The sequence below is a fragment of the Salvelinus alpinus genome, chromosome 1 (assembly GCF_045679555.1).
Source record: "Salvelinus alpinus chromosome 1, SLU_Salpinus.1, whole genome shotgun sequence".
In the NCBI taxonomy this organism is placed as follows: Eukaryota; Metazoa; Chordata; class Actinopteri; order Salmoniformes; family Salmonidae; genus Salvelinus; species Salvelinus alpinus.
This window is the reverse complement of record NC_092086.1, coordinates 112,714,266-112,730,051: the sequence shown is the minus strand read 5'-3', so window position 1 is coordinate 112,730,051 and position 15,786 is coordinate 112,714,266. Positions and strand designations below refer to the sequence as shown.

Below are 15,786 nucleotides of genomic sequence, written 5' to 3'. Positions count from 1 at the left end.
TTCACTGACATTTTCAACCTCTCCCTGACCGAGTCTGTAATAGCTACATGTTTCAAGCAGACCACCATAGTCCCTGTGCCCAAGAAAGCGAAAGTAACCTGCCTAAATGACTACCGCCCATAGCACTCACATCTGTAGCCATTAAATATTTTGAAAGGCTGGTCATGGCTCACATTAACACCATTATCCCGGAAACCCTAGATCCACTCCAATTCGCATACCGCCCCAACAGATCCACAGAAGAGGCAATCTTAATCACACTCCACACTGCCCTTTTCCACTTGGATAATAGGAACACCTATGTGAGAATGCTGTTCATTGACTACAGCTCAGCGTTCAACACCATAGTGCCCACAAAGCTCATCACTAAGCTAAGGACCCTGGGACTAAACACCTCCCTCTGCAACTGGATCCTGGACTTCCTAACAGGCCGCCCCCAGGTGGTAAGAGTAGGTAACAACACATCTGCCACGCTGATCCTCAACACTGGGGCACCTCAGGGGTGTGTGCTTTGTCCCCCCCTGTACGCCCTGTTCACCCACGACTGAGTGGTCAAGCACAACTCCAACACCATCATTAACACCATCATGCTGACAACACAACGGTGGTAGGCCTGATCACCGACAACGATGAGACAACTTACAGGGAGGTCGTCAGAGACCTGGCAGTGTGGTTATACTCGGGGCTATACTCGGCCTTGTCTCAGGATGGTAAGTTGGTGATTGAAGATATCCCTCTAGTGGTGTGGGGGCTGTGCTTTGGCAAAGTGGGTGGGGTTGTATCCTGGCTGTTTGGCCCTGTCCGGGGGTATCATCGGATGGGGCCACAGTGTCTCCTGACCCCTCCTGTCTCAGCCTCCAGTATTCATGCTGCAGTAGTTTATGTGTCGGGTGGCTAGGGTCAGTCTGTTATATCTGGAGTATTTCTCCTGTCTTATCCGGTGTCCTGTGTGAATTTAAGTATGCTCTCTCTAATTCTCTCTTTCTCTCTTTCTTTATTTCTCTCTCTCGGAGGACCTGAGCCCTAGGACCATGCCTCAGGACTACCTGGCCTGATGACTCCGTGCTGTCCCCAGTCCACCTGGCCATGCTGCTGCTTCAGTTTCAACTGTTCTGCCTGCGGCTATGGAACCCTGACCTGTTCACCAGACGTGCTACTGCACCCTCGACAACTACTGTGATTATTATTATTTGACCATGCTGGTCATTTATGAACATTTGAACATCTTGGCCATGTTCTGTTATAATCTCCACCCGGCACAGCCAGAAGAGGACTGGCCACCCCTCATAGCCTTGTTCCTCTCTAGGTTTTTATTCCTAGAGAGGAAACAGCAGGAGATAGGATCTTGGATACTTTGACTCACCTCATGCATGTTCTCAGGCTCGGAGTAGGACCTCTTCTTCTTCTCCATGGTGAGTCGCTTACGCCCACCGATACGGGCCGGGACTGGTGGGCCCATGGCCAGGATGCTGAGGAGCTCTGGGGGGCCGAACCTCTCGGGCTCCGGGGTGACAACGTGCCTCTCTTTGGGGGTGTGAGGTGAGGGAAAGGTGGCTAGAGCTGGGTCTGGGACTGCGTCTGGGACGGTGACCGTGAGCCTTTCTTTGGGGGTGTGAGGTGAGGGAAAGGTGGCTGGAGCTGGGGCTGGGACTGGGTCTGGGACGGTGACCGTGAGCCTTTCTTTGGGGGTGTGAGTGGAGGTAGCTAGGGCAAGGGCTGGGGCGGAGGCTAGGACAGTAGTGGAGACAATGGAGGGTTTGGGGCTGGTCTTAGGTGCTACCGCCTTCCTCTCCAGAGATAAGTGCTTGGCGGGGATGGGAGGGGAGTTGTTGTTGACACTCCCGCTAACGCTGATTCCCAGATCCCTGCGTCTGAAGGAGGTGGATCGGAGCACCTTGGACTGGGCGTCCTTGATACTGTCCCTGTAGGCCCGGTTAAAGGACGTGTCCTGGATGGTCCCCAGTAGGTCATGCAGGCCATCCCTCCAATGGAACTCTCTGTCCCCATCCCTGTCAAAATCACAATGAGAATCCATTTTATTCACCAAGTACATTAACCTTTGACCTGGTGAAATGGTGGTGACAACAATAAACAGAATATACAGACAGAATATAGACAATGTAATATACACACCATTTACACAATCTATACACTACAAACCAACATACACTGAGTGGACAAAACATTAAGAACACCTGCTCTTTCCATGACAGACTGACCAGGTGAATCCAGGTAAAAGCTATGATCCCTTATTGATGTCACTTGTTTAAATCCACTTCAATCAGTGTAGATGAAGGGGAGGAGACGGGTTAAAAACATGTTAAGCCTTGAGACAATTAAGACATGGATTGTGTATGTGTGCCCTTCAGAGGGTGAATGGGAAAGAAAAATATTTAAGTGCCTTTGAACTGGGTATGGTGGTAGGTGTCAGGCGCACCGGTTTGTGTCAAGAACAGCAACACTGCTGGGTTTTTCATTCTCAACAGTTTCCCGTGTGTATCAAGAATGGTCCACCACCCAAAGGACATCCAGCCAACTTGACACAACTGTTGGGAGCATTGGAGTCAACATGGGCCAGCGTCCCTGTGGAACGCTATCGACACCTTGTAGAGTCCATGCCCCGACAAATTGAGGCTGTTCTGAGGGGAAAGGGGGAGGTGTAACTCAATATTAGGAAGGTGTTCCTTATGTTTTGTACACTTTGTATATACAATATTGAACAATTACCTGTCTCTGTCGTGGCCATTCTCCTCCTGGCCCTCCTGGCTCCCCAGTTGGAAGGGGCTTCTGCTCCTCTGCAGTGCCGAGCCAGGGTGAGGGTCCTGGGGATTAGGGTGGTGGTGATGGGGGTACCTGGAGCTCTGAGGCTGGGTCTGGTCACAACTCCCTGGCCTCTGCTGCTCTGCGTAATGATGACCCTCGTGGGCCACCGTAGTTTTCCCATGATGTGAGCTAGAGGAGGAGCTCTGTGTTCTGCAGGTGCTGCTGGGGCTGTTGCTTCTCTCCAGCATGTTACGCAGGTCATCCATACCAGCACCATAGCTCATGGCCCTCTCATGGTGCTGGGGCTGAGGCTGGGGCTGGGCTGGACGGGAGGAAGAGGGCCTCGGGTTGGTGTGGCTGGCGCTGGTGCTTTTACTCCTCTGCTTCCCCTGCCCATGGTCCTGCTCGCGGCGCTCGAAGCGGTTCACCTTCTCCAGAACAGAGAGGCTCCTCTGGTGGCTGCTCTGGCTGTTGGCGGAGCTCTCTGGACTGTCACAGCGCTGGACATCTGCTAGGGCGTTCTCCAGCTGGGTCAGGGGGTGCTCTGGTCCCCTCTGGTCCCTCTGCCGCTGGGGGGGAATTGGATCGCTGTAGTGCCAGAGGGGGGACCTGGATCTCTGGTCATTGACCTGAAGGTCAGGCCCCTGGGCCCTCTGCTCTACTTGCTGGTCAAGCACCTGAGCCCTCTGCTCTACCTGCAGGTCAGGCCCCTGGGCCCTCTGCTCTACCTGCTGGTCAGGCCCCTGGGCCCTCTGCTCTACCTGCTGGTCAGGCCCCTGGGCCCTCTGCTCTACCTGCTGGTCTGGCCCCTGGGCCCTCTGCTCTACCTGCTGGTCAGGCCCCTGGGCCCTCTGCTCTACCTGCTGGTCAGGCCCCTGGGCCCTCTGCTCTACCTGCTTGTTTGGCCCCTGGGCCCTCTGCTCTACCTGCTGGTCAGGCCCCTGGGCCCTCTGCTCTACCTGCTGGTCAGGCCTCTGGGCCCTCTGCTCTACCTGCTGGTCAGACACCTGTGCTGGGGTACTTCTGCTGCTGCTCCCATTGGGAACATGTCCCTGGGCGATCTTACTGGGCATGGTGGTGCCTGCCACTGGGTGACTAGTGTAGTGACTGGGCTCTGTGTGTCTGACCTGCCCTTCCTCCCTGACCTGGTCCTGTCGGTGGTGCTCAGGGTAGCTCTCTGAGCCCTGGGAGTACCTGGGTAGCCTCTCTCCCCGCGGCTGGACTGGAGTGTATGGGTCCCTTCTCTCCTGGCCTATAGACTGGCCTATAGACTGGGCTGAGCAGGGTCTGGATGCCTGACCCTGACCCTGGCTCTGACCCTGACCCTGGCTCTGACCCTGGCCTTGGCTCTGACCCTGTCCCTGGCCTTGGCTCTGACCCTGTCCTTGACCCTGGCTCTGACCCTGTCCCTGATCCTGCCTCTGACCCTGGCTCTGACCCTGTCCCTGGTCTTGGCTCTGACCCTGAACCTGTCTCTGGCTCTGACCCTGTCCTTGGCTCTGACCCTGTCCTTGGCTCTGACCCTGTCCCTGTCCTTGGCTCCGCTGGCTCTGCCTTTGGGACACGGTCTGTCCCTCCCCCTTCAGATGAGACTTGTAGAGACCCAGTTTAGTTTGGGTCTCCTCGTACCCTGACTTTTCTCCCACTCTGTCTGCGGGTTGGGTTGGATGAGCTGGCTGTTTGGGTGGAGGCTGAGCTGGCTGTTTGGGTGGAGGCTGAGCAAAGTCAGGATGCTGAGGTTGGCCAGAGGAAGTGACATAGGAGGACGAAGAGGGGTTGCTTTGGTATCCATTCTCCACCACTACCGCCATCCCTGTATCCACACTGACCCCCAGCCTTAACCCCTGGAGCTCTCTCAGGCTGCTCAGACTGCTCTCCCTGGCCAGGGCTGGGTACACGCTGCTGGGGTTGGGGCTGCTGGTGGGCATCTGGGCATAGTGGGGCTCCGGCGGAGGTACAGGGTAGATGCCCTGGGGCAGCATGAGGCAGCCAGACTGGGTGGATGTTTGCTGGGGCTCGGGGGGCGGCGGGAAGCCCTGACCCACACCCTGTTTGGGCTTGGTGGTGGGGCTAGAAGAAGAATAAGACGTGTTTTATAACAACAACAACGACAACAACAACAACATACACATGCCTACATTAGAGCCACAGAGACACTGATGACTGGTGAAATAAACACAACTCATGATGTCTATGGGTTTGCTAATAGATACAATAGAATGGACTTAATACCTGCTCTCGGGACTCTTCTCTATGACGGTGTGGAGCTGGCCCTCTGCCCCGAAGGAGCCCTTCCCTGAGCTGGAGGCCACGGAGCCAGAGGAGTGGTACCAGGAGGAGGTGGACCCCTTGTGGAGAGCCCTGAGGGAGCGAGCCTGATCCAGGCTGGACCACGAGTTTGGCCTCTCATGGTTCCTGATAGCCGCGTAGCTGTCGCTCCGCATGGGAGGAGCCGGCGCCCCCTTCAGGCTCTCGTAGGAACTGCGGCTGGCGCTCTGACCCCAAATGGGCCCAACACTGTGACGGTTGGGGTTAATACCATGGTTACCACCACCGCTGCTTCCGCCACTGCTGTTACTACTGCTACTGGTGCCGCGGTAACAGGCGGCCCCGCCCACACTACAAGACCCCGCCCTGCCAGCCTCGTGGTTGCGTAGCAACGAAGCAGAGGCGGAGCTAACCTCATGCTCCTGAGCACCGCCCTGCTGGGGGTCGTAGACCGTACGGACATATCGGATGTCAGCTTGCTGCATTCCCTCCGCCCCGGTCCCGCTCCCGCCCCCTCCACTAATCCCGCCCCTCTGCGGAACCGTCTCCATGGAGTACGACCTCTCCTTACCAAAGGTCGGAGCGGCCGCAAGGTACTCTGGGATACTAGAGCTGGTGGAGAAGGAGGAGTAGGCTGAGTCTCTCTTACTGTGAAGGTGGTCCATACTGTTGGAGGACTTGGAGGCACACAGCTGGTGGCAGGAAGAGCTGGAGAGTACAGGAACACTTTATTTATCCTGACTTGATTGATCGAATTGATTAGTTAATTAGCAGTAGTAGGCTGCTCCAGCTGGAGGCAGCATAACATATTATGTAGGGTAAAAACACGATCAGCCTGGAGGCTTATTTCCGTTGTGGTCCTCTCTGGAAATGGTGATTACAAAGACAAGACGAGGATCAATAAGGCATAACAAAAAGGTCATAAAAAGCCCATGTTAAAGAGCAGTACCTGTAGGCTGGGTGGCTGTGGTGATCCCCAAGGCTCTCCATACTTCCTCTAGAACTGTACTGGTCTGGACTCTTCCTCAGGTAACCTGGGTCGTAGCCCGACAGGTCTGTAGTGGACGCACTGGGGAAGAGAAAGAGAGAGCGATTAAAGGAGGGAGAGAGAGAGAGACAGAGAGAAAGAGGGAGTAAAGGAGGAAGAAACAGAGGAAGAAGAGAGAAGAGAGAGAGAGAGAGGTGTAAAGGAGAAAGGGAAAGAGAGAGAGAGACAGAGAAAGAGGGAGTAAAGGAGGAAGAAACAGAGGAAGAAGAGAGAAGAGAGAGAGAGAGGTGTAAAGGAGAAAGGGAAAGAGAGAGAGAGACAGAGAAAGAGGGAGTAAAGGAGGAAGAAACAGAGGAAGAAGAGAGAAGAGAGAGAGAGAGAGAGAGAGAGAGAGAGAGAGAGAGAGAGAGAGAGAGAGAGAGAGAGAGAGAGAGAGAGAGAGAGAGAGAGAGAGAGAGAGAGAGAGAGAGAGAGAGAGAGAGAGAGAGAGGTGTAAAGGAGAAAGGGAAAGAGGGGGAGAGAGACAGAGAGGAATAAGAGAGAGAAGAAGAAACTATCAACATCACATCCTGCTGTCACTCTGCTAACACAACAGGCAGATGTCAAACTGGACAAATAGGAACTACAATACAGTATTATAGGATACTTTTATTGGCCATTTCCATGGAAATGAATTAAGTGAAGTCAGCAATAGACTTATAACCAAATACTTACAGGTTAAAACAGCAGTCATAGGTTTCTGTTTAATGGGAAATCCCTATCATCAGTACCAACTGTCAAGACTATATCTACTGTCTGTATGTCAAAGGTATACAGTGAGGGAAAAAAGTATTTGATCCCCTGCTGATTTTGTACGTTTGCCCACTGACAAAGAAATGATCAGTCTATAATTTTAATGGTAGGTTTATTTGAACAGTGAGAGACAGAATATCAACAAAAAAATCCAGAAAAACGCATGTCAAAAATGTTATGAATTGATTTGCATTTTAATGAGGGAAATAAGTATTTGACCCCTCTGCAAAACATGACTTAGTACTTGGTGGCAAAACCCTTGTTGGCAATCACAGAGGTCAGACGTTTCTTGTAGTTGGCCACCAGGTTTGCACACATCTCAGGAGGGATTTTGTCCCACTCCTCTTTGCAGATCTTCTTCAAGTCATTAAGGTTTCGAGGCTGACGTTTGGCAACTCGAACCTTCAGCTCCCTCCACAGATTTTCTATGGGATTAAGGTCTGGAGACTGGCTAGGCCACTCCAGGACCTTAATGTGCTTCTTCTTGAGCCACTCCTTTGTTGCCTTGGCCGTGTGTTTTGGGTCATTGTCATGCTGGAATACCCATCCACGACCCGTTTTCAATACCCTGGCTGAGGGAAGGAGGTTTTCACCCAAGATTTGACGGTACATGGGCCCGTCCATCGTCCCTTTGATGCGGTGAAGTTGTCCTGTCCCTTTAGCAGAAAAACACCCCCAAAGCATAATGTTTCCACCTCCATGTTTGACGGTGGGGATGGTTTCTTGGGGTCATAGGCAGCATTCCTCCTCCTCCAAACACGGCAAGTTGGGTTGATGCCAAAGAACTCCATTTTGGTCTCATCTGACCACAACACGTTCACCCAGTTGTCCTCTGAATCATTCAGATGTTCATTGGCAAACTTCAGACGGGCATGTATATGTGCTTTCTTGAGCAGGGGGACCTTGCGGGCGCTGCAGGATTTCAGTCCTTCACGGCATAGTGTGTTACCAATTGTTTTCTTGATGACTATGGTCCCAGCTGCCTTGAGATCATTGACAAGATCCTCCTGTGTAGTTCTGGGCTGATTCCTCACCGTTCTCATGATCATTGCAACTCCACGAGGTGAGATCTTGCATGGAGCCCCAGGCTGAGGGAGATTGACAGTTCTTTTGTGTTTCTTCCATTTGCGAATAATCACAGAAAATGTTGTCACCTTCTCACCAAGCTGCTTGGCGATGGTCTTGTAGCCCATTCCAGCCTTGTGTAGGTCTACAATCTTGTCCCTGACATCCTTGGAGAGCTCTTTGGTCTTGGCCATGGTGGAGAGTTTGGAATCTGATTGATTGATTGCTTCTGTGGACAGGTATCTTTTATACAGGTAAGAAACTGAGATTAGGAGCACTCCCTTTAAGAGTGTGCTCCTAATCTCCGTTCGTTACCTGTATGAAAGACACCTGGGAGCCAGAAATCTTTTTGATTGAGAAGGGGTCAAATACTTATTTCCCTCATTAAAATGCAAATCAATTTATAACATTTTTGACATGCATTTTTCTGGATATTTTTGTTGTTATTCTGTCTATCACTGTTCAAATAAACCTACCATTAAAATTATAGACTGATAATTTCTTTGTCAGTGGGCAAACGTACAAAATCAGCAGGGGATCAAATACTTTTTTCCCTCACTGTACATGAGTAGTGGCTTGATGATGTTGCAACACAACCTTAAGAGATATCATTACTGTGTTCATTGTCATAGAAGAATAGATCATTAAACACTTGGAGGGACATGAGATCAGAGAGACTGGGACAGTGTCCCCAGATGGATACCTACTTCCAGCAGGTTTGGGCCCATGACTTATCAATAAACTGAAAAGTAGAACCGATTTACTTTTAAAAAAGTTTATTTTTATTTTTAATGTCTAATAAAAAAATATTTAAAAAATAATCACTTCCTGAATTGACTGCCTTCAATTCGAATTGACCCCAACCCGGCTACATAGTGCACTACTTTTGACCAGAGCCCTGTAGTGCAGAAGTAGACATGCAGAAGAAGTGCACTAACCCGGCTACATAGTGCACTACTTTTGACCAGAGCCCTGTAGTGCAGAAGTAGACATGTAGAAGAAGTGCACTATGTTGAGAATAGGATGACATTTAGAATGTACATGTGAATGTGGAGCAGCTCAACAATCACGAGTAAGGAAGCGTTAGCTCCATCAATAAAATCATTTCTGTATTTTCACAGTACCATTACTATCTTGATGTATTGTCTGTGATGGGGGCTACATGGTACATACTTGAAACAATCAGAAAGTAGTCAAAAATAAAATAGCAAAATAACAAAATGGAGTCTTTAGTCGTTGATATTACGACACATAACCATCAGTGAAATGAGTGTCACACAGTAACAAGAAGTATTACATTGGAACCTTACTTTCAATGTGTCTATCTGCATATTTCAAGACATGGCATGTGGGGGTGTAGTGAGATACCCAATGGGCTGGACGATTCTCTTCTCATCACACATCGTGAAAAAAAAAAAATGTACACTAGAAATGTGTAAATCAACCAATCCGTCATCATTAAAATCTAATGGTGAATTATTTAGATATTAAAACTGCATGGGTAGGGCCTCCCGGGTGGCGCAGTGGTCTAGAGCATATATTAAAACAGCATGGGTGACCGAGAAAAACTCAGTGGTCAACTTTAAGGCCATGTGGCAAACAATTATGCAGGTACTAAGGATGGAGGTGTGACCAGGTACTAAGGATGGAGGTGTGACCAGGTACTAGGGATGGAGGTGTGACCAGGCACTAGGGATGGAGGTGTGACCAGGTACTAGGGATGGAGGTGTGACCAGGTACTAGGGATGGAGGTGTGACTAGGGATGGAGGTGTGACCAGGTACTAGGGATGGAGGTGTGACCAGGTACTAGGGATGGAGGTGTGACCAGGTACTAGGGATGGAGGTGTGACCAGGCACTAGGGATGGAGGTGTGACTAGGTATGGAGGTGTGACCAGGTACTAGGGATGGAGGTGTGACCAGGTACTAGGGATGGAGATGTGACCAGGCACTAGGGATGGAGGTGTGACCAGGTACTAGGGATGGAGGTGTGACCAGGTACTAGGGATGGAGGTGTGACCAGGCACTAGGGATGGAGGTGTGACCAGGTACTGGGGATGGAGGTGTGACCAGGCACTAGGGATGGAGGTGTGACCAGGTACTAGGGATGGAGGTGTGACCAGGTACTAGGGATGGAGGTGTGACTAGGGATGGAGGTGTGACCAGGTACTAGGGATGGAGGTGTGACCAGGTACTAGGGATGGAGGTGTGACCAGGTACTAGGGATGGAGGTGTGACCAGGCACTAGGGATGGAGGTGTGACTAGGTATGGAGGTGTGACCAGGTACTAGGGATGGAGGTGTGACCAGGTACTAGGGATGGAGATGTGACCAGGCACTAGGGATGGAGGTGTGACCAGGTACTAGGGATGGAGGTGTGACCAGGTACTAGGGATGGAGGTGTGACCAGGCACTAGGGATGGAGGTGTGACCAGGTACTGGGGATGGAGGTGTGACCAGGTACTAGGGATGGAGGTGTGACCAGGTACTAAGGATGGAGGTGTGACCAGGTACTAGGGATGGAGGTGTGACCAGGCACTAGGGATGGAGGTGTGACCAGGTACTAGGGATGGAGGTGTGACCAGGTACTAGGGATGGAGGTGTGACCAGGTACTAGGGATGGAGGTGTGACCAGGTACTAGGGATGGAGGTGTGACGAGGTACTAGGGATGGAGGTGTGACCAGGTACTAAGGATGGAGGTGTGACCAGGTACTAGGGATGGAGGTGTGACCAGGCACTAGGGATGGAGGTGTGACCAGGTACTAGGGATGGAGGTGTGACCAGGTACTAAGGATGGAGGTGTGACCAGGTACTAAGGATGGAGGTGTGACCAGGTACTAGGGATGGAGGTGTGACCAGGTACTAGGGATGGAGGTGTGACCAGGTACTAGGGATGGAGGTGTGACCAGGCACTAGGGATGGAGGTGTGACCAGGTACTAGGGATGGAGGCGTGACCAGGTACTAGGGATGGAGGTGTGACCAGGTACTAAGGATGGAGGTGTGACCAGGTACTAGGGATGGAGGTGTGACCAGGTACTAAGGATGGAGGTGTGAACAGGTACTAAGGATGGAGGTGTGACTAGGCACTAGGGATGGAGGTGTGACCAGGTGCTAGGGATGGAGGTGTGACCAGGTACTAAGGATGGAGGTGTGACCAGGTACTAAGGATGGAGGTGTGACCAGGTACTAGGGATGGAGGTGTGACCAGGTACTAGGGATGGAGGTGTGACCAGGTACTAGGGATGGAGGTGTGACCAGGTACTAGGGATGGAGGTGTGACCAGGTACTAAGGATGGAGGTGTGACCAGGTACTAGGGATGGAGGTGTGACCAGGTACTAGGGATGGAGGTGTGACCAGGTACTAGGGATGGAGGTGTGACCAGGTACTAGGGATGGAGGTGTGACCAGGTACTAGGGATGGAGGTGTGACCAGGTACTAGGGATGGAGGTGTGACCAGGTACTAGGGATGGAGGTGTGACCAGGTACTAGGGATGGAGGTGTGACCAGGTACTAGGGATGGAGGTGTGACCAGGTACTAGGGATGGAGGTGTGACCAGGTACTAGGGATGGAGGTGTGACCAGGTACTAAGGATGGAGGTGTGACCAGGTACTAGGGATGGAGGTGTGACCAGGTACTAGGGATGGAGGTGTGACCAGGTACTAAGGATGGAGGTGTGACCAGGTACTAGGGATGGAGGTGTGACCAGGTACTAGGGATGGAGGTGTGACCAGGTACTAAGGATGGAGGTGTGACCAGGTACTAGGGATGGAGGTGTGACCAGGTACTAGGGATGGAGGTGTGACCAGGTACTAGGGATGGAGGTGTGACCAGATACTACGGATGGAGGTGTGACGAGGTACTAGGGATGGAGGTGTGACCAGGTACTAGGGATGGAGGTGTGACCAGGTACTAGGTATGGAGATGTTACCAGGTACTAGGGATGGAGGTGTGACCAGATACTAGGGATGGAGGTGTGACCAGGTACTAGGGATGGAGGTGTGACCAGGTACTAGGGATGGAGGTGTGACCAGGTACTAGGGATGGAGGTGTGACCAGGTACTAAGGATGGAGGTGTGACCAGGTACTAAGGATGGAGGTGTGACCAGGTACTAGGTATGGAGATGTTACCAGGTACTAGGGATGGAGGTGTGACCAGGTACTAGGGATGGACGTGTGACCAGGTACTAGGGATGGAGATGTGACCAGGTACTAGGGATGGAGGTGTGACCAGGTACTAAGGATGGAGGTGTGACCAGGTACTAGGGATGGAGGTGTGACCAGGCACTAGGGATGGAGGTGTGACCAGGCACTAGGGATGGAGGTGTGACCAGGTACTAGGGATGGAGATGTTACCAGGTACTAGGGATGGAGATGTTACCAGGTACTAGGGATGGAGATGTGACCAGGCGCACTAGGGATGGAGATGTGAGGATGCGGGTCTGGGCAGAGGAGATGTAATCGTTGTCTGTGTCTGTCAATTGTTGTTCGTATGTATAAGTTTGTATCTGAAGATATTTTTTTCATTATGTAACAATTCCCCACCGATTTATCCAGTATAAAACAATAGCAGTTCCCTGTTGATTTATCCAGTATAAAACAATAGCATTTCCCTGTTGATTAAGCCAGTTTAAAACATCAATGTGGCCCCTGGGCTTGTTGCCCTTGTATGGTTATATAGGTGGAGGAGGGGGGGATGGCAGGCAGAGTGTGTGTGTGTGTGTGTGTGTGTGTGTGTGTGTGTGTGTGTGTGTGTGTGTGTGTGTGTGTGTGTGTGTGTGTGTGTGTGTGTGTGTGTGTGTGTGTGTGTGTGTGTGTGTGTGTGTGTGTGTGTGTGTGTTGTCCTGACTGGTATGTGTTCTGTGAGAAGCAGTGCGTGCGTACATGTGACGTGTGTGTAGTCTGCATGCCTGTGTGTGTTGGGGGATGGTAGAGGCCCAGTGTTGGTTGATATTTCTACAGCAGTAATGAATATGAGGAGGACGTAACAGCTCTGAGATCAGCACTAATCGCTCTTATAGCAGCGCAATTACCTCCAGTTCTCTCCGACCAATTACCTTCATTTATCTCCTACCATACTTTCAGAACTGGACAGGCTGCTATTTGCCTCTCCCTCTCTCTTCTCTCTCTCCTCCACCCTCTCTCACTTTCTCTTCTCTCTCAGCAAATAACTGCCAACATCGGACAACCCGAGAGGGAGTGGGAGCTGCCATGGGAACGGTAGAGGTGAGGGGAGGTGTCACCAGGAATGTCCATCCATAGCAGACAGATGACGTCAATACCCCCCCCCCCCCCCCCCCACCACCACCACCTCATTATTTTCTGACATCACTGACTGATAGGGCCTCAATGTCCTGGTCTGAACACAACAACAGTCTACATACAGACAGGTTGGTTGTTTAGCAACAAAACCCACGCGAGTGCAACTATGGTGCCAAACAGACGGGGTTGGCTTTGATTGTTGACAACATGTAAACTATATTTAGTCTCCAAATGTTTACTGAAAACATAAATACATTTGCACAATGAACACTTGTTGTCTCTCAAATACACCGTTACAGTTGTTGGTGAGCTAGCTAGCGAATTTTAGCTGTATTAGCATAGACGTGACATCAGTCAAAACACATAAAAACAAGACATCGTCTCAATACCAAGATGAAACGAGCCACCTACATTTCCCCACATGGTAGCTTCTTGTCATTGTTGCTAGTTGTCTGGACATCCAGAATCACAACAACACACTGCCTTCTGCCTCATTGAAGCGTGTGCATCGTTTTAGTGACGTTGTCGGCTAACCCATCTACAAACAAGCTGTCCTAAACACATCGACTTCACAGGCAGTTGACTGGTGGATCAAATGTCCCTTCATCTGTCTCCATCTAAGATAATATTACTACTGTCCTTTCATGAGTCTCAGTCTAAGATAATACACTACTGTCCTTTCATGAGTCTCAGTCTAAGATAATATACTACTGTCCTTTCATGAGTCTCAGTCTAAGATTATACACTACTGTCCTTTCATGAGTCTCAGTCTAAGATTATACACTACTGTCCTTTCATGAGTCTCAGTCTAAGATAATACACTACTGTCCTTTCATGAGTCTCAGTCTAAGATAATACACTACTGTCCTTTCATGAGTCTGAGTCTAAGATAATACACTACTGTCCTTTCATGAGTCTCAGTCTAAGATTATACACTACTGTCCTTTCATGAGTCTCAGTCTAAGATAATATACTACTGTCCTTTCATGAGTCTCAGTCTAAGATAATACACTACTGTCCTTTCATGAGTCTCAGTCTAAGATTATACACTACTGTCCTTTCATGAGTCTCAGTCTAAGATAATATACTACTGTCCTTTCATGAGTCTCAGTCTAAGATAATACACTACTGTCCTTTCATGAGTCTCAGTCTAAGATAATACGCTACTGTCCTTTCATGAGTCTCAGTCTAAGATAATACACTACTGTCCTTTCATGAGTCTCAGTCTAAGATAATATACTACTGTCCTTTCATGAGTCTCAGTCTAAGATAATACACTACTGTCCTTTCATGAGTCCCAGTCTAAGATAATATACTACTGTCCTTTCATCCGTCTCAGTCTAAGATAATATACTACTGTCCTTTCATGAGTCTCAGTCTAAGATAATATACTACTGTCCTTTCATGAGTCTCAGTCTAAGATAATATACTACTGTCCTTTCATCCGTCTCAGTCTAAGATAATATACTACTGTCCTTTCATGAGTCTCAGTCTAGGATAATATACTACTGTCCTTTCATGAGTCTGAGTCTAAGATAATACACTACTGTCCTTTCATGAGTCTCAGTCTAAGATAATATACTACTGTTCTCCATGAGTCTCAGTCTAAGATAATATACTACTGTCCTTTCATCCGTCTCAGTCTAAGATAATATACTACTGTTCTCCATGAGAAACATCTGGGTTCAACTGAGCAACAAGAGAGTGGTATATTTGTCCCAAATGGCACCCTATTCCCTATATAGTGCACTACTTTTGACCAAAGCCCTATGGAACCCTATTCCCTATATAGTGCACTACTTTCTCCAGAGCCCTATGGAACCCTATTCCCTATATAGTGCACTTCTTTTGTAGGCTGCCATTTGGGAATTAGCCATAATCTATAGAAACCATAGTTGTTACGTAACCAGTCGTAAAGGCATGACTCACCAGGCTATATAACCTTCTATAGAATTACACACATGCTTTTTGTTGAAAGACCATGGCATTGAGCGGATATGGTTAGCAATCTTTACTCTGCTCTTGGTAGTGTCTCAATTGCTTTATCTTCAAGACTCCAGTGTCCATGTGGTAGACCAGATAACTCCCTCCTGTCAATACAGTCCTGCACAGTGCTTATGGTTCCACAGGGATGCTGGCCCACGTTGGCTGCAAATGCTTCCCACAGTCTGTCAAGTTGACTAGATTGTGTCACTTTTTGCGTGGCAAGAGTGCAAAGCTGTCATCAAGGCAACGGGGTGGCTAGTTTAAAAAATCTCAAATCTCAAATATATTTTGATTTGTTTAACACTTGTTTTGGTTACTACATGATTCCATATGTGTTATTTCATAGTTTTGATGTCTTCACTATTATGTAGAAAATAGTAGAAATAAAGAAAAACCCTGGAATGAGTAGGTGTGTCCAAACTTTTGACTGGTACTGTATACTGACTGAAGTGGATATAACAAGTGACATCAATAAGGGATCATATCTTTCACCTGGATTCACCTGGTCAGTCCATGTCATGGAAATATCAGGTGTTCTTAATGTTTTGTACACTCAGTATGTAATAATGAACAATACATCCCTCATACTTAACATGTTTAAGGATACAAATATTTCCATGTAAAATGTATAAAACCCACTTAAATAATAAGCCTTTTATGGAC

The 15,786-nt window shown here is 49.4% G+C and overlaps 1 protein-coding gene across 5 annotated transcripts in view; it reads right to left on the bottom strand.

The window, feature by feature from the left end:
* LOC139539117 (protein Shroom3-like) overlaps positions 1-15,786 on the bottom strand; it is a 172,969-nt gene that overhangs the window by 39,768 nt on the left and 117,415 nt on the right. For all 5 annotated transcript variants that reach the window (XM_071341909.1, XM_071341917.1, XM_071341927.1 and 2 more), the window contains 4 exons: positions 5,981-6,100; positions 4,996-5,739; positions 2,728-4,833; positions 1,364-2,009 (listed from right to left, as the gene is read on the bottom strand). In XM_071341909.1, coding sequence (XP_071198010.1) covers positions 1,364-2,009; positions 2,728-4,833; positions 4,996-5,739; positions 5,981-6,100 — 3,616 coding nt within the window. The remainder of the gene's footprint in view (positions 1-1,363; positions 2,010-2,727; positions 4,834-4,995; positions 5,740-5,980; positions 6,101-15,786) is intronic.